The 23024-nt window shown below is 34.4% G+C and overlaps 3 protein-coding genes across 6 annotated transcripts; 2 read left to right on the top strand and 1 right to left on the bottom strand.

The window, feature by feature from the left end:
- Window positions 1-313: 313 nt before the first annotated feature.
- gal (galanin/GMAP prepropeptide) lies at window positions 314-6023 on the top strand. Its single transcript, XM_067379569.1, has 6 exons — window positions 314-360; window positions 437-517; window positions 1378-1432; window positions 3399-3485; window positions 3669-3740; window positions 5460-6023. Exons 2-6 carry the CDS (start codon window positions 437-439, stop codon window positions 5519-5521), a joined length of 357 nt encoding a protein of 118 aa, XP_067235670.1. The 5' UTR covers window positions 314-360; the 3' UTR covers window positions 5522-6023.
- Window positions 6024-6036: 13 nt separating this feature from the next.
- On the bottom strand, window positions 6037-11466 carry zgc:110339 (uncharacterized protein LOC550490 homolog). The gene is made up of 5 exons (XM_067380660.1): window positions 11382-11466; window positions 9535-9722; window positions 8717-8872; window positions 8507-8617; window positions 6037-6150 (listed from the first exon to the last, which is right to left on the bottom strand). Exons 1-5 carry the CDS (start codon window positions 11464-11466, stop codon window positions 6037-6039), a joined length of 654 nt encoding a protein of 217 aa, XP_067236761.1.
- Window positions 11467-11523: 57 nt separating this feature from the next.
- On the top strand, window positions 11524-20752 carry tesmin (testis expressed metallothionein like protein). 4 transcript variants are annotated; one of them, XM_067379565.1, is made up of 12 exons: window positions 11524-11675; window positions 13037-13429; window positions 13570-13662; window positions 13755-13844; window positions 16081-16246; window positions 16664-16767; window positions 17557-17618; window positions 17724-17783; window positions 17975-18077; window positions 18179-18316; window positions 18427-18545; window positions 20301-20752. In XM_067379565.1, exons 1-12 carry the CDS (start codon window positions 11550-11552, stop codon window positions 20494-20496), a joined length of 1650 nt encoding a protein of 549 aa, XP_067235666.1. In that variant the 5' UTR covers window positions 11524-11549; the 3' UTR covers window positions 20497-20752. The 4 variants fall into 4 exon arrangements, with proteins under 4 accessions (XP_067235666.1, XP_067235667.1, XP_067235665.1 ...); XM_067379566.1 differs by having other exon boundaries at window positions 13570-13668; window positions 16090-16246; XM_067379564.1 differs by having other exon boundaries at window positions 13570-13668.
- The last annotated feature ends 2272 nt before the right edge of the window (window positions 20753-23024 follow it).

Below are 23024 nucleotides of genomic sequence, written 5' to 3'. Positions count from 1 at the left end.
ATGTGAAGCAAAATAATATTTCTGTTATTGTAAAATGTGTGACTAGCTTTTATGCTGACCTGGGCATGTCAAACTGGATAATTGTAAAATCCATAATATCGTTTCCTTACATGGTGACAGGTGGTCGAAACGTCTGAACCCTCGACTTTTATGATTATACAATTATCAATATGACGTTAATCAAATGAACTCATGGACATCGATTGGTAACTCGCTCTGTCGTCAGAGATGAAGAGACTGTCTCACCTTTTGACGTAAAGAGGTGAGACATTCCCTTTCAATAAAAGGAGGATCAGAAGACCAGGAGCAAGGAAGAAGCAGGAATTTTACTACTCTCCAAAGACTCAACTGATACTCAGGGTAAGTTCTCGGTCTGTTTTCTTTTTGCATGGTTGATTATGCGTGTCCTGTATGTTTTATAATGCTTGTGTTTCAGATGAACAGAAGTGTTGCAGGAGTTTGTGTGTCTCTTATTGTGTGCGCGTTTCTTACGGAAACACTCGGCATGGTGATTGCGGTAAGAGCGACTTTGATTTAAAATCATTTCATTATTTAAAATTCTATTTTTTTAAAAAAAAAATTCGCGGGAAAGTTGAAAACTGCAGCTCTTGGGGCAAATACTGTTATAGGGCAGACCGGGGCAAGTTGTCACTTTTTTCTTCTTCTTTTTGAATTATTCTCAGGTTGTTTTTTTTTATTTTCAAGTCAGTTCTGTTTAAACACATGCCTTAAAGTATTAAATGTTGTTGCGTATGAAAAAAAAAGAAAGAAAAGAAGTTGTAATAACGGGACATGGCATTATATAAATACACATGGTTTTCTGCAAAATTATTAAAGAGCATAAACGTAAAATAGCAAACAATCGTTTTGGAGAGAAAAAAAAGTTAAAAATCAGCTTTTTTTCTTTCTTTATTTATTTATTTTTAGCTAAAATATAGGCTATGATTTTAGTTTGGATGACAGATTAAAGGGATAGTTCACCCAAAAATGAAAATTCTGTCATCATTTACGCACCCTCAAGTTGTTCCAAACCTGTATATTTTTTGTTTTGTTTTGCTGAACACAAAGGAAGATATTTGGAAGAATGTTTGTAACCAACAAGGAGATCTGCATGGTTTCAAACATTATTCCAAATATCTTCATTTGTGTTCAACAAAACAATTTTACACAAATGTATACAGGTTTGGAACTTCTTGAGGTGAGTAAATCATGACAAAATTTATTGTTTGGGTGAACTATCCCTTTAAAAAAAATTATATTAAGATTATTAAGGACATTGAACCAACAAACTATTGCTAGAGAAAACAATTATTTGTGTAATTGGAGTTTTATAATTAAATGTATGGCCTATATATGTTTATATATTCTATAAAACAGGCAAAAGAAAAGAGAGGATGGACCCTCAACAGTGCTGGGTATCTCCTCGGTCCTCGTGAGTTCTCCAATACATCTTGACTGTCTTCTCTCTTTATCTTTCCCCAAACATGATTTATGTAGCTGTACTTTCTTTTTCTTCACTTGTTGTACTTGTTGTGCAGGTCTAAACCTTGAAAAAAAAAGAAAAAAAAAACCTTTTTATATTCACCATGCAAGCCTGTTTGCTCTCTTTGATGAAATGTTTTGGGGTGCACTGATGTTGGGCGTATTACACCTGTGTAGGTCAGTTACAGAAGCTCCCTGTGTTTCAGGTCGTATTGATCATCTTATACAGATTAAGGATTCTCCTAGTACAAGGGGGAGAGAAGATCTGCTTGGTCAATGTAAGATGGCTCCTGCAGGTTATTGAAGTCAGATGAGGAATTGCTCTGTGATGTTTTGCTCTTTGTGCTTTTTGCTGGTGGTGGTGCTTCCATTCATGAATCAAAAAAAAAGATCTTTTCACCTAAACTGGAAAGATGGATTCATCGTGCTTGGAAATGATGTGATGCTGTTTGGTATACATAATTTAGATGGGTATGTGTGCAAATGCATGAAGTATTCTTTTTCATGAACTTTCTAAATACAGTCAAACTGCTAGTCTTATAAGTGAAATGAATTAGTACTAACCCATTTATTTGACTAAGTAATGCATTAAATGATGAGATTTAGACTCTTGTTACATCGTCTATCTTTTGCTTTACCCTCTGCCTCTGCTTTTCCACTTGCGGTGAGCTTTTGCTGTCATTTTTGCAATCTAAGTGCTCATTTTTGCATTTGCTGGCATTGTGAAAAAGAAGTACGCTTTAGCATACTTTTCACACAAATATATACTTTAAAAGAATATACTGAACTGAATGTTTTCAGAAAATTAAATGAAAATTTAGAATAGTTTAAATTTATATTAAATGCAAATAGTTGATCTTAAAAGGTCTATCATTATTTACTCACTCTCATGTTGTTCTAAACCCGTATGAAGTTTGTTAAACACAAAAGAAGATATTTTGAAGAATATTTTGAAGGTCCCCATTGACTTCCATAGTAAAAAAATCTATGGAAGTCAATGGGGACCATCAATTGTTTGGTTACCAACATTCTTCAAAATATCTTCTTTTGTGTTCAGAAGAAGAACGAACTTCATACTTGAGAAGAGTTAATAATGACAGAATTTTCACGAGAGTTTGAGTGTTTTATACTTCAAAAGAATAAACATTAAATTCAGTTCGCACTGAAGTATAATGACACCTGATTGCATGTTATTTGCAATTAAATGAATATGTATTATAGTTTAAATTTTTATACTTAAGAGCGAACTTGAGTGCTTTTAGTGCTTCAGTACATCTTCATTTGTATTTAAATGTACTGACAAGTATACATGGTAAACTTCTATTGAAAATTGTATAAGCATTTAAATATTTAAAATGTATTAACTTTAAATGTAATATTGAACACACCATCAAGTACTTCATACTTAGTCAACACATCAAAATAAGTATACTTCTTTAAAGCACAACAAAAATGAATAAAAAACAATGCATTTAAATGTACTTTATTACAAAGTGCAGTGTTTAAAAATGAAAATGAACTCTATGTAAGTACACTTAAGTGGCCTTTTATTTAGGTAATATTATATTACATGCAAGTACAGTAAAGTATACGTCTAAGATTTGAAGTACACTATAAGTTTCAACACAATTAAGTGCACTTCTTTTTCACAAGGGTGTGAGAGTGTGCTTCGCATTGCAACAAAAGCAATTCCATGACTCAAGCCCTGCAGGTTGCACCTCAATCTGTCCCAAAAAAACAACAAAAACCAAACAAAAAAGATATTCCTCAGATAATGACTTGTCGCATTAGGAACATATGTGTGCCACAGGCAGGTCTATGAATATCAGCCGATGAGACGGGGTCTGGTGGCTCGGGTTCTCAGTGGGTTGCTCAAATGATCAATGTGATTATGTGTGGTTATGCTTTGTGATCAGATGCCATAGACAGCCACAGGAGTCTTAGTGACAAGCACGGGCTGGCAGGGAAGAGAGAAATGCCCATAGAGGAAGATTTCAAGACAGGTAAGAATCACGCACCGCCGGCGTCAAACTGTTAAGATCAGTTTCTATATGGTTTGTTAAAGGCTGGGAAGTGGATTCAGCTATCCATTTGAATGTTCATTAACTTTTAATGTACTTTCACAGATGTTTGTAATTAAAAGAATAAATGATAATGACCTTGTAATTACTGTTTTTGCTCTTCAGGAGCTCTGAGGATATCAGATGAGGATGTTGTCCATACTATCATAGACTTTCTTTCTTATCTTAAATTAAAAGGTAAGTGCAGTTGTTTTTTTGTTTTTTTAGACATTTACATTTTGGGGGAAAGTGTTTTGCACAGTAAACAGCACTAATACACTCTAAAAAAATGGTAAAAATAGGGTAAATGTACTATATTTAACAGATTTTCATTTTTTAATATCGTGTTGTTTTACGGATTTATTTTTTACAGTGTAGTATAGATAAATTATTCCAATTTGAATTGATTTAGCATAGATGCATAATTATATTTTTTGAAATTCAAATAGCAGGAAGTATAGTTTTAAATCATAAAATATAGTAACACTTTACAATAAGGTTCATTACTTAAACATTATGTATTAACTAACATGAACTAATACATTTGTTACTGTATTTACTAATCTTCGCTAACGTTAGTTAATGAAAATACAGTTGTTCATTGTTTGTTCATGTTAGTTCACATTGCATTAATGTTAATGTTAACAAGATTTTAATAATGTATTAGTAAATGTTGAAATTAACATTAACAAAGATTAATAAATGCTGTATAAGTGCAGTTCATTATTAGTTCATGTTAACTAATGTAGTTAACTAATGAACCTTATTGTAAAGTGTTATATACACTCTAAAAAATGCTGGGTTAAAAACAACCCAAGTTGGGTTGAAAATGGACAAACCCAGTGATTGGGTTGTTTTAACCCAGCAGTTGAGTTAAGTAAAACTACCCAGCAGGTTGGGCAAACATTTAACCCAACTATTGTTTAAAAATTACTGTATTGCTTACTTAAAATGAACCCAAAATATCTTGAAAATTAACATTTATTAATATGAAATTTAAATGTTCATTTATTAAACATTTTAGATTAATTTTAAGTCAGCCATATAGTCATTTTCAAACAATAGTTGGGTTAAATAAAACTACCCAGCAGGTTGGGCAAACATTTAACACAACAGTTGGGTTAAAACAACCCAATCGCTGGGTTTGTCCATTTTCAACCCAATTGGGTTGTTTTTAACCCAGCATTTTTTAGAGTGTGTGTATATATATATATATATATATATATATATATATATATATATATATATATATATATATATATATATATATATAACTATTTGAAAGTTTAGGGTTAGTACATTTAAAAAAAAAAAAAAAAAAAAAATTTTATTCAGCAAGGATGCATTAAATTGATCAAAAGTGTCAGAAAGTTAAAAACAACAGCATTTATTTGTCTTTACTGACACTTTTGATCAATTTAATGCATCCTTGCTGAATAAAAGTTTTTTATTTATTTATTTATTTATTTTTTAAATGTCCTAACCCTAAACTTTCAAATAGTTATATATATATATGTATACACTCTAAAAAATGCTGGGTTAAAAACAACAGCATTTATTTTTCTTTACTATCAAAGAATCCTAAAAAAATGTATAACGTTTCCCCCCAAAAATAAAGTTTCAACCTTGATAATAATAACTGAGCACCAAATCAACATATTAGAATGATCATGTGACTGAAAACTGTACTACTAGTAGCTGAAAGCATCAAATTAGCCACAGTATTAATAAACAGGCACACAAAGGACAAGAAATTTGTATATCTTTCAAGTTAAGCGGAAATCTGAGCAGTCTGCATAACATCTCTGTCAGTTTAGGCAAATAAGAGTAAAAAAAAAACCACCTAATACTGTAGATCTTGACTTCAAGGAAGTGAATTGTTCCAATTTTCCCATTTTTCCTTATTTTATCTTGCAGAAATTGGGGCTCTTGACAGTCTGCCTTCCTCTTTCACATCAGAGGAGATAAGCCAACCCTAATTTTGACTGAATTCATCATTTCCTCATCACACCCTGACCTCCACCGCGCCCGACTGAACTCTCTCTCAGAGGCTGTATTAATGTTTGATGTCTTCTCCACCGCACTGTTCTCCACACGCTATTATGTCAGTTTTACCATGTTACTGTAATCTGTCAGAATCACTTGACTGCTGATGTGGAGATGGATTGAAAAAATAAAACTTATAAATGGCATTCGATTTATTGTCTGTCTTATATTTTATTTTATATTCATAGAAAAGGCAATAACCATGAAAAACTTACTGGCAGGTAGCAAAAATTCTTTCTATATATCATTTTTTTAAAGTATAAACACACCCTTGTAACATTTGATAACATTTCACTTCTTCTAAGACCTAAGTTTTTTTACTTCTTGGTTTGGGACACACAGGTGGAAGCATGAATAATTGATCCCGCAGGCTGTTTTTCTGGTCTTAGCTCCGCAGTGGTCATCTGGCACTCGGACAATGTGACACTCAGTGAACGCAATATGTACATCACCAGGGTAAGCTTTTTCCAGTGTAGTCCACATATCCACCGTGATGTTCCTCCATTAATCCAGAAATGACGGACAGCACGGATGATATGCTCTCCTCTGGACTCAAAGGTGCCTGTAAATGGCAAGTAAATGGAAAGATGGGTTCAAATTAGAGGATTAGTTCACTTCAGAACTCAAATTTCCTGATAATTTACTCACCCGCATGTCATCCAAGATGTTTGTGTCTTTCTTCAGTCGAGAAGAAATTAAGGTTTTTGAGGAAAACATTCCAGGATTATTCTCCATATAGTAGACTTCAACAGCTACCCAACGGGTTAAAGGTCATCACTCATGACCTTTCCAACATGATTACATAATGTGTGGCGCATCGCAAAGCTAGTACAAGACGAGCATTTGTCATTAAAAAGTATATAATTTCATTTTTTTTAGAAAATGCCTGATCATTTCGCTAAATAAGACCCTTATTCCTCGATCTGGGATCGTGTAGAGCCCTTTAAAGCTGCACTGAAACTATAATTTGGACCTTCAAACATTGGTAGCCGTTGAATTCAACTATATGTAGAAAAATCCTGGAATGTTTTCCTCAAAAACCTTTCTTTCTTCAGTTGAAAAGAAATTAAGACATGAACATCTTGGGTGACATGGGGGTGAGTAAATTATCAGGAAATTTGAGTTCTGAAAACTAATCCTTTAACATGCCTAGGCTGGGCATTGACACAAATTTCATTATTCAGTTCACTTTTGACTTCAATTTACAAGCTTGCAATTCAATTTGGATTCACAAGATTGTGATTCGATTCAATTACATTCAATATATATACACATCAATTTTTCTCAAGGAAAAAAATAAACAATAAAATGAACAGCTGATTTGTATAGGCTACAAACATTTAAATTGCATATAAAGGCAGTTTTTATGAAATGCAAACATTTAAAAAGTGGCTGTAATGAATGTTTAATATAGTGCATACATTTAGCAAAATACTCCTTTCTAGTTTAGTGTTAATTTTTCCTTTAACTATTCACTATATAACACTGGTTCCCTCGAGATTTTATTGGGTTTTTATAATAATGTTTTTCACTTCATGAGTAAAATTAGGTCACTCACAGCCCAAACGGTCTTATCTAGTTATCTAAGTAACTCAAGTTACGTAATCAGATTACTTTTTTCAAGTAACTAGTAAAGTAACGCATTACTTTTAAATTTACATTTAATTTACATTGGTCCATTAAACTACATGAATAAGCGAAAATTACTCTAAATATCACATCTGTGTCTCATTTTGTTGTTATTTTTATTGCTGGAGCAAGAATGTTATTGTTATTAACTAACATAATATTGTAATGAATTACTTTAAAGGTGCCATCGAATTGAAAATTTAATTTACCTCGGCATAGTTGAATAACAAGAGTTCAGTACATGGAAATGACATACAGTGAGTCTCAAACACCATTGTTTCCTCCTCCTTATATAAATCTCATTTGTTTAAAAGACCTCCGAAGAACAGGCGAATCTCAACATAACACTGTTACGTAACAGTCGGGATCATTAATATGTACGCCCCCAATATTTGCATATGCCAGCTCATGTTCAAGCATTAGACAAGGACAGCCAGAATTAACGTCTGGATCTGCACACAGCTGAATCATCAGACTAGGTAAGCAAGCAAGAACAACTGCGAAAAATGGCAGATGGAGCAATAATAACTGACATGATCCATGATATCATGATATTTTTAGTGATATTTGTAAATTGTCTTTCTAAATGTTTCGTTAGCATGTTGCTAATGTACTGTTAAATGTGGTTAAAGTTACCATCGTTTCTTACTGTATTCATGGAGACAAGAGCCGTCGCTATTTTCATTTTTAAACACTTGCAGTCTGTATAATTCATAAACACAACTTCATTCTTTATAAATTTCTCTAACAGTGTGTAATGTTAGCTTTAGCCACGGAGTACTATCAAACTCATTCAGAATCAAATGTAAACATCTGAATAAATACCATACTTACACGATTAGACATGCTGCATGACGAACACTTTGTAAAGATCAATTTTGAGGGTTATATTAGCTGTGTGAACTTTGTTTATGCAACAATAGAGTCGAGAGCTCGGGAGGGGGTGGAGAGCGCGAGCAATTAAAGGGGCTGCAGCCTGAATCAGCGCATTTCTAATTATGCCCCAAAATAGGCAGTTAAAAAAAATTTTAAGAAAATCTATGGGGTATTTTGAGCTGAAACTTCACAGACACATTCAGGGGACACCTTAGACTTATATTACATCTTATATTATATTAAGATATTTACTTCTATTACAACAACGGGTAAAAGGTTGATTATTGTGATTTGAGAATCAAGGTCAATCACAATGACAATTGATTAAAATCGCCAAAATCATATTTTAAATACACAGCCCTAAAAGTTAATTAATTTGAATGTGTGTAACTGAAAAACACATTAATACTCACCATTGGCCCGCCCATATCAGTGCGCACCCAACCAGGGTGAAGGGCGACGCACAAGATCCCCTCAGCTTCCAGATCGGTAGCCAAACACCTTGTAACCATATTCAAGGCACTCTTTATTAAAAACAAAAACATTCAAAAATCAAAATTAAGTACTTAATTTGAACTGCAACTGAATAATTTTCCCCACAAAGCAACTAACAGGCATTTTACCTTAGATGCCCTGTAAGCGTAACTCTTGAAGCTCGCTCCCTCGCCCCAGTTGAGCTGCACAGAGCCCAGGACAGACGACACATTGATCACTGCGGCTCTGTGGATTCCCATGTCACTGCCTTCAGCCGCCGCCCTTCTCAACAACGGCAGGAGAGCCTGAAAGGGAATTCAATAGAGGAGTTTCTACGAAAAACGTTTTATTTAAATTAATAAATACTGAAAATAAACTACAGTTAAGAACATTTATTAGAGCATTAGATTAAAGGGTTAGTTCACCCAAAAATAAAAATTCTGTCATTAATTACTCTCCCTCATGTCGTTACACACCCGTAAGACGTTCGTTAATCTTCGGAACACAAATTAAGATATCTTTGATGAAATCCGAGAGCTTTCTGACCTCTGATAGACAACGTAATTACTTTCAAGGCCCAGAAAGGTAGTAAAGACATCGTTAAAATAGTTCATGGTTTGACCTTAATTTTATGAAGCGATGAGAATTCTTTTTGTGCACAAAAAAACAAAAATAATGACTTTCTTCAACAATTTCTTCTCTTCGTTCTGACGTAGAACCCGGAAGTGCTGCACTGTGTTTATTACATCATGTTTTTAGTAGCTTTCTGGGCCTTGAAAGTGGTAGTTGTGATGCGGTCGATGGAGAAGTCAGACAGCTTTTGGATTTCATCAAAAATATCTTAATTGGTGTCCTGAAGGAACAACATGAGGGGGAGTAATAAATAGCAGAATTTAAATTTTTGGGTGAACTAACCATTCAAAGTTGAATGCCGGTGTATTGTTGGTAATTGGTCCAGCCGTATTACCTTGGTCACAAAAAGAGGAGCCACTGTGTTACTCTCATAGGTTTTCATCATGGCATCTCGAGTGACTGTGTTCAGTTCGGAGGGGACATTAATCGCCGCATTATTAATCAAGCAGTTCAACCCATCAGCACCCACAATGGATTCCACGGCCTGCACCGCTGCACCCACACTGCTGTCACTGGTGACATCTGAAATAAAAAACACCGAATTGTGAACCGCTTTCATCTAATTCATTAAAAAGACATATATAGCCAATTAATCGTTTGCAGAAAGATGAAAGTGATGATGAACTTTCCAAAAGCACATAAAAAAAGACAAAATCTGAAAATATAAAAATAAAAGCCAGTTATAAATATTAATAAATAATATGACAGTCAATAATAAAAAAAAAAACCCAAACATTTATTTTCAAGATTTCCAGAACTGTATGAATTAATTAAATATAATTTGGACTTTATATATAGATTTACAGTGAATATAGAGTTTTATCGGAAAAATTATACAGTATGTTTGTCAATGTCAATCACATAATCACATTTCCTTGTCCTTTGTCTTCACCTACTGGACATACATAAGAATTGCACTCCACAAGTAATATTTTGGGTGAAGTAAAATAATCGGAAGTGAGCAACCCTATGCTCTACTTTAAAAAAAAAAAAAAGAAAAAGTTTTATGTGCGTTTCCTCTTTCCTTCTTTGCTTTTAAAGGGACAGTTCACCCAAAAATGAAAATTATGTCATCATTTACTCACTCTCAAGATGTTCCAAACCTGCATAAATTTCTTTCTTCTGCTGAACACAAAAGAAGATATTCTGAAAATTCTGTAGTATTTTTACTATGGAAGTCAATGGGGTCCATCAACTGTTCGGTTCCCCATATTCTTCAAAATATCATCTTTTGTGTTCTGCAGAAGAAAGAAATGTATGCAGGTTTCACAGGTGGGAAGTCCAGGAGTCAAAGAGTAAAAGTCCTGCCACATTTTTATTCCACCCACTGAAGCATTAATGAGATAAATAAGTGTTTAATTGAGTGATGATTGACCATTATTGAAGACACCTGATGATAACAAGCAGAATCACCAAAGGAGAAAATCACTATTTTTAAGTTACCATCATCGAGGTCAGGGCTTGATTTAGTTGAGCTATTGACCCTTGACTTTTTAATATTAGATTGTTTGGGCAGTTTTAACTGCACTAAAACCAAGTCTAACTAAATCTAACTAAGATTGGGCTCTAAATGAGTTCAGTGATTCAGATTAAATAATAATTATGTGAAAACATAACCAACACCACCTGATCATTTTTTATCTTTGTTTGTTTGGTTGGTTTTAATGCAGTTAAAATTTCCCAAACAAAATCTAACCTTAAAGAGGCAAGGGTCAAGAGCTCAACTAAAACAAACCCTGACCTCGATGATGGTAACTTAAAAATAGTGATTTTCTCCTTTGGTGATTCTGCTTGTTATCATCAGGTGTCTTCAATAATGGTCAATCATCACTCAATTAAACACTTATTTATCTCATTAATGCTTCAGTGGGTGGAATAAAAATATGGCAGGACTTTTACTTTCTGACCCCTGGACTTCCCACCTCTGGCAGGTTTGGAACATCTTGAGGGAGACTAAATGATGAAATAATTTTTGGGTGAACTATCCCTTTAACTTTGCCGTCTCTTCTTTTGACACTGCAGGTAATGTACTTAACATATCTACTACACATTTCATGCCTATGCAACTTAATATAAAATGCATGACGTGCGTAATCAAAAAACAAAACAAAACCACTTGAATTATTTTGTTTACATTAACTCTAGCTTTAAAATGCTTAGTCACGTGACAGAGTAACTCACCGAGAGGCACAACATGAACGCCCGGATTAGATTTGGCGAGTTCTTGCAGTGCCTGACAATGACAGCAAAGCTCGTTAAGTAACATGTGCACAGCGTTGTATTGGGCACAGGCGCTGTCGTGCACTGTGATGGCCTACCTCTGCAGCGGCTGGATTCCGGGCGGTGGCAATGATCTTTTGGGGTCTCTCCGGGGTAGCGAGCAGCTGTCTGACCATCTGCAGTCCGAGGCCCCTGCTGGCCCCCGTGATCAGCACCGAGCGACACTTGGCGAAGTTCATCTTCATATTCAAAATGGTGCGAGCACTCATCACGCGAACTCTCTCTTAAAGGGTTTCACAATTTAAGTCAGCTGGAGGCGTGGTTAGTTTCATAAGCGTCCAACCTCCAAACATTACCAGATTTAGTACAATATGCATTAGAAATATTTATAAGAAAGAAAGAAAAAAGAAAAAAAATTATAACGCGCTTCACTAATGCTTGTATTATTAATTTACTTAATAGTTTACTAGAATACAAATATCATTAAATCAATTAAATTAATTGTTTACCAAGCCGATTTACAAAATAAAAAAGATAAATGTGAAATACAGATTCACGCGATTTCTCGCGATTTTTACTGTTAGTGCGCGTGAGCTCAATTTAATAAGCGAAGTCGAGCGTATCAGTAACGTCAAAACATATTCAAAACTTTTATATACTCTTATAGAAGTCACTTTTGTTATTTTAAACGGAAAAAAAAATCCATTACGTACTTATTTATCTGGTAAGTGTCTCATAATGGCTGTAAATGTTATACTTTTATCAATATCTTGAGGTAAATGTCGAAATGATAGCTAAGTCGCTAGCTTAACAAGTTTACTTCAAAGTAAATAAACTAAACTTACAAACAAATAATATTAAAAATACGTGGTTATCTGTGTATATTTTATATTCGAGCTGAACATTTTTATGCCTTGTTACACGGACGAAATGTTGCCAATTAAATAGTTTACAGAAGATCTAAAAACAATTTAAATTTACTTTCCATTATATATTCAGGATCATGTTGTTGACTAAAACTCGCTATCAGTATAATTGAAATAAAAAAATAGTTGAAAAACTTTAAATCTTTTTTTTTTTATTAGGAGTGCAAAACATACAACATACTGTGAAAACAAAACACAAAAACAACAATAAAACAACAATAAAACAGCAATGAAAAATAAGCAGATATGACAATAATCATATACTATACTATATACTAATATACTATATATACTTTCTGTGATAATACTATTTTGTGATGACAGCAACAGTTATATCAATAATAATAATAACAGTAATAATAATAATACTAAAGATGGTGATGATGATAATAATTTGTTTTGAATAGTAATATCAATAATAATAATAACATTAATAACAATAATAATAACAATAGTGATACTAATACTAAAGATGGTGATAATATTGTGTGATGAAACTTTAAATGAAATGTTGTTTTGACAACTAACTGAAATATGTTTGTTGAAATAAATATATAAATATTTAAAAATATCAAAAACTAATAAGATGACAAAATTACTAAAATTAATATATTTATTTATTTATTGTTCTTATTTTTTTAATATCTGTAGATTAATATGTTTTTCTCATTTATGCCCGTGTGACTACAGCGCCATATACAGCAGCATTATAATATCAGGAGAATGAATGAATCGGAGGGTCAAGAGTACAGCTACAGAAGAGAATTATCCGAAGGGTCTCTGGTCCCCTTACACCACAGCCATGAAAGTCCTAGAAATGAAAATCTATTCAGTCATGGGATGCATTCAGGACCGGGATACTCCAGGATGGATGAAGCCCTGCAGGAGGATGACTACACTTACAGGATTCTTCATCCACTAACATGTGATCCTGTGCCTCAAGTAGCCCACTTTAGCTCAGTGCCCTATTCTGAATACTTGCTGCCACCATCAAGCCATTATCAGCATGCATTAGGCCAACCGTACAGCTCCATTAGAAGCCCATGGCCATCTCAGGAGGTTTTTCATTATGGCATTTCATCAGTGAGTGTGCACAAATTGAAAGTATTTACTATGGGAAATCTGAAATCTCATTTATAGTCAGAACTGAATGCCTTAAGCATAAGTAGGTTACATCTCTTAAAACACATTAAATTAGCAAAATTTCTTTGTTTATCTCACAGGGAGAGATCTGTCGAGCTGTCGCCACTATTAGCTCTGATGGTGCAGATGATTACAGTATGGAGGGTTATTCTGCAAACCAAGGATTCATACATGTAAATGTAATGTGCAGTTTGTTTGTACGTGTATGTGAAGCTTACGTTTGGTTCAAATGGATTTAATGGATTCTTCATATGTACTTTTTCAGAGAAATCAGCCACATACTCTTCTTGTGTCACCTCATGACCAGCACAAGCTGGAGGAGAAGCTTCCAGCTCAGACATCCAGTATTTGTCAGGTATCATCTCTCTCAAATGCCCTGTTTTTAATTGCTGTAACTAGCAGGATTTAGGGGCTTATGAAGTGTGTGTTTAAAAAAATCAAATAATTTCTCAAATCCCAGTTAGCCATTTGTAATTCGAATTCCTGAAGTGTGTAAACACAAGGTTTTCAACCTTAGTGTTTATGAGCAGCAAATCATCATATTAGAAAGATTTCTAAAGGATCATGTGACACTGAAGACTGGAGTAATGATGCTGAAAATTCAGCTTTGATCACAGGAATAAATTACATTTTAAAATATATTAAAATAGAAAATATTACTGTTTTTACTGTATTAACCCTTAAATGCATGACTGTTTCGCCAATCATTCTTACATATTCGGGTCTTTATCGACCCGGATCAATATCTAACACGGAAGGATCTCTACCTGTCGCGATGATTTAAAACTCCTCTGATATTAGAGTAACAATTACAGAAGAATGAAATAAATTGTATTTTGTTACCTTTTGGAGCTTGAAAGGGCTCCATTTGAGCAAATGTTTTATGCCATCATCACTGTCCTCGCCAGAGCTCATTTCCCAGTAAATTTAGCAAATAATGGGCTAGTTTTATGTTTGAGGTCATGAACATGAGCCCATTCGCGATCTCAAACGTATTCTCAGAACTATATAATTTTCAAAATCTTCAAAATCAATATTTCGATCACTAACAGCTTCACCAGATCCATCCAGTGACAGTTACAGTCATATTTGATTGCGTTCATTACTTGTTCTGCAGTAAATGGCTGAGCCATTTCATGTTTTTCTTATTTCGTTTTCTGTCTGAATGAGTCGTCACTTCAGCATTGTTTATCAGACATTGCCATCTTGTGGAATAAAGGTGAATTGCACTTTTTCCATCATCTAAGATTCAATTATTGTTGTGCAGAAAAAATATACATGCACTCATACACACCTCGGGTCGTTAGCGACCCTATACAATTTTTACACAAAATTAGGCATTGTTTTATAATTTTATGATTTTTTTTTCTTTTTATATTGTTTATAACAAATCGATTGAGGAATACCAAGAAGGTTGATGTCTAACTTTAAAAAATGAACGAGTGAATAACGTCCCGGGTCACTAAAGACCTGAGGTATGCATTTAAGGGTTAAATAAATACAGCCTGGTAAGCATAAGAGACTTCTTCCAAAAACACTGAAAAATTAAAAGAGAATCCCAAACTTTTGAATGCCAGTATATATGTATTTGCTTGGGGAAAGAAAAAAATATATATATACACTACCCTCCAAAAGTTTGGAAATGCCCTAGAAAAGTGGGGTTTTGAACAATATTGGCATGAATCCTTTTTAATTTGTGATAATTTTGCACTGATAAGGGACAACAAAAACTACGAAAACATATTTTATTATATAAAAAAATTATAAATAGAAAAAAAAAATACATTTTTGATTAATCAAAATATCCATTAGCAGCTATCTGACCTAAACTGGGTTCTAATTGGTTCATTGTATCTAAACTTAATTGGCAATCAATTGTTGAAGCTATTAAGGTGTGCTGACCCAAAAATCTTTTACAAACCTGGGCCAAGTTTAAACCATAACCACAGGCATCACAGCTGGCAAAGGGGCTTTGATGTATATATTGCCATTATTATGTAATCAAAATGAAAATTATTATGTCTGGTCTTCAATGATAATGTCAAGTTACTTTAATGTATTTGCACCAAAAAAATAATAAGGATTTATGCTGATATCGTTCAAAACCACACTTTGCCAGGGGTGTTTCCAAACTTTTGGAGGGCAGTGTATATATTAAAGAATATATACACTGAGACACAAGACCAGCCCTTCCTGAATTCCAAAGCAGGTGGGTCCAAATTATTTGTTATATAAACATTATAATAATAATGTCACTATAAACACTATTGTTATTCTCTAAAATAGATTTTTACAAAATACATAAAAAGAAGACAAATCAAATTTTTTTTTTAAATACATAGCTGCATTTTAATGACTCCAGTTAATAGACAAAGATCACTGAATCCCTGGTTTATCCAAACAATTAGAGAGCTGAAACATCTGTTTGGAAATCATTATTCCTGCAGTTTCATTTGGTGCCACTAGTTGTGCAGAAATTACACACTTCATCTGTTGTTCTGAGTGTCTGATTGTGTCAATAAACTGGAGGTTTTTAATTAAAAAAAAATGAAGCCATTTCAAAAGTGATGAAACAGGCCGTCTTCTCTGAGATGTTACAGCCCGTGCAGGTTGTGTGTGACGTGAGCGGTGGAGGGCAGGTCGTCGTGTTGAACCATCAGATTCCTCACTCTGTGATGACGGATCTTGACACACAGTCTCTGCCTAAGCTGTCAGTCCAGAGCTGCTCTACTGAGGACCAGTTACCTCATGGAAAAGGTGAACTTTTAATTGATTTAAAGGAGTCATATCATGCATTTTTTTTTTTTTTTTTTGTATGAGGTTGTTTGCAAAAACAGCCATAATTTAGTTCCATGCCCATTTTCCACACTCTCCATGCTTCTTAGAAGACTGAAAGGCACAGCAACAAATAAGGCCTTTTTGACTCTATTTAAAGAATCACTTTGCATATAAAATGAATAACAGTATTTACTTTTGTTAAAAATAAATGTCAGCTGTTCCTTTCTAACGCTGACATTCTTCTGACATCGAGCATTGTTAAAGCTAAAGGAAATTTGTATTTCTTAAGACCTGACTCCTTTCAGACGTTTATGGGATTCACAGTTATGGACACACTTTTATTATTAAGTTTAGTAGTTGTATGTACTGATTGAAGTATTTGAATGTCCTATCCAGCATCAGATACCGGACATTCAGAGACATTCACTGGGCAGCCTCAGACCCACAAGACATCTGCAGGTGTGATGTTCAACCTCACGCCCGGACCTTATGCTTCACAGGTAGTGTTGAAGGTTAACATCATTTTCAGTGTCATTTGAAGTAAATGTATCATATAGCATATAAACATATACAGGCATATACATACATAATGAGTAAATCGCATAAATAATTGTTTGTCCTTACCTAAAAATTACAAGAAAATATTTTGCCTGAATAAAATTAAAACAATAAAGCAGATTTTTTAAATCAATAAAACAGTAAAACAATAAAACAATAATTTTTTGCATTGTGACATTATTAATACAGTACTGAAAATCATTCTGCACCGACACACACACACACAGACACACAAAAAGCAGCTTAAATTAATTTTTTTATCACGCTTCCATGATGAATAACTCAACTGCACATTACAATTCACTTAGTGTAACTTTATTTATCTCATTAAATTAATGAGAAATAATTTTTTTTGTGTTATAGAAATGGGATTTTGCTGAATTTTCTCGATTCAAGAAAATCTTAATGGTCCTAAATTGACATAATTATATTTATGAAAAATGATTTTGATTTTGGGGGTAAAATATGACCAGGACATTTCTTTTTAGGTTCCCCTGTATGTATGTGCATATTGCATGGTTGTATTAATCTAAATACAAAATAAAACAAAATAAAAGTGCTTAAAGGATTGCTTTCATTTTCAAATATTATATATATATATATATATATATATATATATATATATATATATATATATATATATATATATTAGTTTGCAATAAAATGCATATAGTTAAAATTTGTTTTAAAAAATAATTTTTATCTTTTTTTTTTTTTTTTTTCTTCATCAGACACTTTGCCCCACTCAGACTGTAGTACAGGAAGAGGAGAATCAGACTAAAGGATGTGGACGGTAAGTGTCATTACTGTAAAACCTCACATCTCTTATTCCTGACAACTGCCCTATCATTTTTATAAAACAGTTTCAACTATGGCATAACTGTTCTTTTTTTATTAGTGTGAAGTGGGAAAAATCAAAGCGGCCCTGCAACTGCACAAAATCTCAGTGTCTGAAACTGTAAGTATTTTCATGCTTTTTTTTTTTTTTTAAGCTTTTTATTTGGCCTTGGTTGTATTACCCAACAGCATGTTTATTATTTACACAATGATCTCTTTTATACTTGCTTGGTCATGATGACTAATGCTTCTGTACAAAAATAACCTACTATGTAAAATCAGCTCCAAACTACCAAATCATTTCTCTGACAGTTATTGTGAATGTTTTGCGAACGGAGAGGTCTGCAACAACTGCAAATGCGTAAACTGCTACAATAATACTGAGCATGACTCAGAGAGATCCCAGGCTATAAAGGTGAACCACATAACATCTTAAAACATACCAACTAGACAATGTGTCTCTTTGACTATGCGACTGATAATTTCATAATATTCTGCATTTTTATTACTCCTAAGGCCTGTCTGGAGAGGAATCCAGGGGCTTTTCGGCCTAAGATTGGCAGTAAGAAACATGGGAATGTGAAGGGACGTCACACAAAAGGCTGCAACTGCAAGCGTTCAGGCTGCCTGAAGAACTACTGCGAGTGTTATGAGGTAAGCTGAGATGTTTTGGCTGACCTTATATGTAGTATACACTCCGTAGTGTGTTTTTTTTTTTTTTTTTTTTTTTTTTGGAGCTACTCTACACTGCAATTCTTTTGCAGGCTAAAATCATGTGCACATCCACCTGTAAGTGTGTGGGCTGCCGAAACTATGAGGAAAGCCCTTCGAAGAAGAGATCAGAGCGGGACAGGCCTGACTCCAGCATCTACTACCCGACCAGGTACATATGAGATCACTATAATGCTGTAATCATGAACAGTATAAAATCATTATTCTATTCAGAATTTTTCTATTTTTAAAAAAAACTTTTCATCTTTTCTCATGGGAGAAAAAAAAAAAAAAAAAAAAAAAAAAAAAAAACAACTAGGAATTGTAGGCTTGTCTTGTCAAAAATGAAGCAGACACTATATACATATACACCGATCAGGCATAACATTATGACCACCTCCCTAATATTGTGTTGGTCCCCCTTTTGCTGCCATAACAGCCCTGACCCATTGAGGCATGGACTCCACTAAACCCCTGAAGGTGTGCTGTAGTATCTGCACCAAGATATTAGCAGCAGATCCTTTTAAGTCCTGTAAGTTGTGAGGTGGAGCCACCATGGATCGGACTTGTTTGTTCAGCACATCCCACAGATGCTTGTATGGATTGAGATCTGGAGAATTTGGAGGCCAAGTCAACACCTCAAACTCGTTGTGCTTCTCAAACCATTCCTGAACCATTTTTGCTTTGTGGCAGGACGCATTATCCTGCTGAAAGAGATCACAGCCACCAGGGAATAATGTTTCCATGAAAGGGTGTACATGATCTGCAACAATGCTTAGGTAGGTGTCAAAGTAACATCCACATGGATGGCAGGACCCAAGGTTTCCCAGTAGAACATTTCCCAAAGCATCACACTGCTTCTGCCGGCTTGCCTTCTTCCCATAGTGCATTCTGGTGCCATGTGTTCCCCAGGTAAGCAATGCACACACACCCGGCCATCCATGTGATGTAAAAGGGATCAGTATGGGCACCCTGACTGATCCGCGGCTATGCAGCCCCATACGCAACAAACTGTGATGAACTGTGTATTCTGACACCTTTCTATCAGAACCAGCATTAACTTCTTGAGCAATCTGAGCTACAGTAGCTCATCTGTTGGATCGAACCACACAGGCCAGCCTTCGCTCCCCACGTGCATCATTGAGCCTTGGCCACCCATGACCTTGTCGACTGTTCACCACTGTTCCTTCCTGGGACCACTTTTGATAGATACTGACCACTGCAGACCAGGAACACCCCACAAGAGCTGCAGTTTTGGAGATGCTCTGACCTCATGTAGCCATCACAATTTGGCCCTTGTCAAACCTCTCAAATCCTTACACTTGCCCCTTTTTCCTGCTTCTAACACATCAACTTTGAGGACAAAATGTTCACTTGCTGCCTAATATATCCCACCCACTAACAAGTGCCGTGATGAAGAGATAATAAATGTTATTCATTTCACCTCTCAGTGCTCATAGTGTTATGCCTGATTGGTGTGTATTATTTATATATATATATATATATATATATATATATAAAATATTCTTCTGTATTGTCATCTTTTAGTAGGCATTTCTCTCCCACCTCCACTCCCTCTGCACTGGCCGTGTGACGCCGCAAGCACATTTGCAATTAGACTTACTCACAACAATGAGTGGACCCATCAGCAATATGCCAACTAATGTCATTCCGATTATATTTTATGCATAAAATTAAAGTCTTTTGAGCTGGTTGCTGAGTAGACCATGTGAATCAAAAGGCCTTCAATGTCACTTTCAGGAATGATTGGCCAAGTATTTAGCCTACATTTATGGCATCAATGTAAAGTTTGAGGTTAAAGGCTGCTGCTTCTGTCGTGCTTTGTTGGTTGTTTTTCAAATGGTAGTAAATGAGAGCAGTAGGATTTTGTTATTCCTTTGGTCACTGAGGGTGTCTCTGTTGATAGGTGTCCTCTGGCGTGCATCACGCCCGATGTAGTGGAAGCCACATGCGGCTGTCTTCTCGCCCAGGCTGAAGAGGCAGAGAAGGAAGGGTACATTTCAGCTCACGCTGAGAGAATGATTTTAGAGGAGTTCGGCCAGTGCCTGACGCAGATCGTCCGATCGATATTCAAATCCACCAACGTGCAATTTAATGTGTAGCTCAGGAACAAATCCTCAGTGTTGTGATTGATCCAGATGGGATGGTTACCAACAAGTGTTTCTGTTTTTGTTTCCTTTAAATGTTAAGAGATGCTTTAAAAATTCATATCCTCATGACTTTAATAGCAGATTTTATTTATTTATTTATTTATATTTATTTATTTATTTAAATACAAATGCTGTTATTTAAATATAATTAAAAAATGTCAATTATTTATATGTATATTTTTTTCTTTTCTTTTTTATTTCCATTCATTCCCACCATATCACATCCACATTTTAATTGAACATTTTATTTATATTTTTTATATTTAAATATACATGTTGTTGTTTAAATATTATTTTTTTTACATATCAGTTTATGTGTTTGTATTAATTCCCACCACTTTACATTTTTATTATTTTAATTGATAATTTTATTTATATTTAAATATATGATTTAAATGTTATTTAAATGTTACTAAAAAAAAAACAATTTGTAAATTTCTCACCATTTTTTATTCGTAGTTTGTTGAGAATATCTTAAATAATCTAAAGCTGAAAAAAAAAAAAGGAAAAAAAGCTGAATCTGAGACAACCTTACATGTTTCCATGTTTTTTCCATGTTACTTGTTCTGGAATGTTTTTTGCTGTTCTGAAATTTAATCTCAGTTCTCATGTCAGGGAATTTCTGTCAGGTTGTATGTGCAGTCATTTCCATGCGTTACAAATTTAGTGGCATTTTCATTTTGTCATTTGCAGTTGTGTTTATGTAATGGAGCTGTCACTGTGTTTATGCATCAGTAACTTTTTCTGTCTGTTACATAAACTGATTGACATCTTAATCTTTTTTTTTTAAAAATCTTGTTTCATTTTCTCATTTTTAATCATAACCTACCCAAATGTGCCAGGCTTATACTCACTTTAAATAAAGGGTAAACGTTTACGTCACATTTCACGCAAGCAACTCATTCAAGCCATTTTGGATTCGAGGTTGAAACACTCTTAACATGAGTGTTTTTCTCATGTGTAGAATTTTAGAGACACAGCTGTAGGGAAAACCTCACCGTATTGATTTTCATTATAGCAGATGCTCTTGACGTCAAGCTTTTCTGCAGGTTAATGTAGAGAGCGTTTCCATGATAGGACAAGGTGCAAGCAAGTGATGTCTCTCACAGGGGGTTGTATCGAACCTTGGGTCCTGTTGTTAAAGAAGGACATAAATAGAGGAGTAGGGAACTGGACCGTTCAGATTTGTTTAGATCTTCTCATCAAAAACAATTCTTGATCCAACAAAAATGGTAAATATGCATTATTATAGGTGTTTTTATGTGCATACATTAGCATTGAATAACAGATAATGTTTCATTTGTTTTCTCTTTGTAGATATCTAGAATGTGGATTTTATGGACATGCACAGTTGTGATATTTTTACTGGTGAGAGAGTGTCATTGCATTCAAAAGGTATGTTTTTTGAGTTTTATTATAATTATTTATGATGTTTCTTTTACTCATTTACTGTAAATAATGTCTTATAGACCACGTTATCTAAGAACTGGGGACCACAGTCAATGCTTTATCTAAAGGGAAAACGTGAGTGTTGTCTGGCCTCTTTAATTCACTTTGAGTAGTCAGATCGATTGGCTGTTATCCTGAGTGTTTGTTTTAGCTGATGATGAAGTATGAATAGATGTGGCCAGATTTTGATTTGTTGCCGTATTTGTATTTCCTTTTTTCTCCCCCAGATGGAAGACGGTTTGTCCCTGACATTGATGACATTATTTCAAATTCAGGGTTGAAGAGCTGGTATGCAGTTCTCAAAGGTGTGAATCAATAGTTCCTGATTGTTGCAGATACTACAGTTCTTGGGTTGTTTTATCTTTCATTATCTTGACTTTTGTGTTTTCTTCAAGGGTTTCTGAAACTGAAGTCGCTGAATGCAAGAAAACAGTCAGGATTGTTCACAACGCAGAACTTTGTTATCCGTTAATTGGAGTGAAGGGTTTGTGTACAGTGTGCCATATTTTGTAATGTTTAAGATTCAAAATAAATCTATTTATGTCAAATATGTGGGGGAAAAGATTTGTTTTTGGTTTTTTTTTGGTCTGCTGCATTGTTCTGGCAAACTTTAGATAGGGCTATAGTTGCTTTTTAATGTTCTGAAAATGGTGAGAGTCATGTTTTATAAATAAAAGAAACAAATCATACTTAACATTCAAACTAAAGTTGAATTATATCCCTATTTGTGGTCATATGTGGTTATTTTATGCTTCCGCATTTGTTTCAGTTGCTTTACACTTTTAGTTGCACTTTTCTTAACAGGAGTCATTGTATGTACATATAGAGATAAAGGCAGCTGAGGTACTTCAGATGACCTTAAATACCTCGGACTCGCAGCCAATTCCAGCAGCTGCAAAAGGAGAGATCAGATCATGTGAGCCAGACGTGTCGCCTGCTCAGAGAGCAATGGCTCCTTTCACTGCCCTCACACACTTCAGTCTTTAATGACGGTTATGAGAGATATTCTCTTACAATATGTGGTCTGTTTA

Source organism: Chanodichthys erythropterus, chromosome 24 (genome assembly GCF_024489055.1).
Source record: "Chanodichthys erythropterus isolate Z2021 chromosome 24, ASM2448905v1, whole genome shotgun sequence".
In the NCBI taxonomy this organism is placed as follows: domain Eukaryota; kingdom Metazoa; phylum Chordata; class Actinopteri; order Cypriniformes; family Xenocyprididae; genus Chanodichthys; species Chanodichthys erythropterus.
The sequence above is the reverse complement of the archived record's forward strand: the minus strand, read 5'-3'. Positions and strand labels throughout refer to the sequence as shown.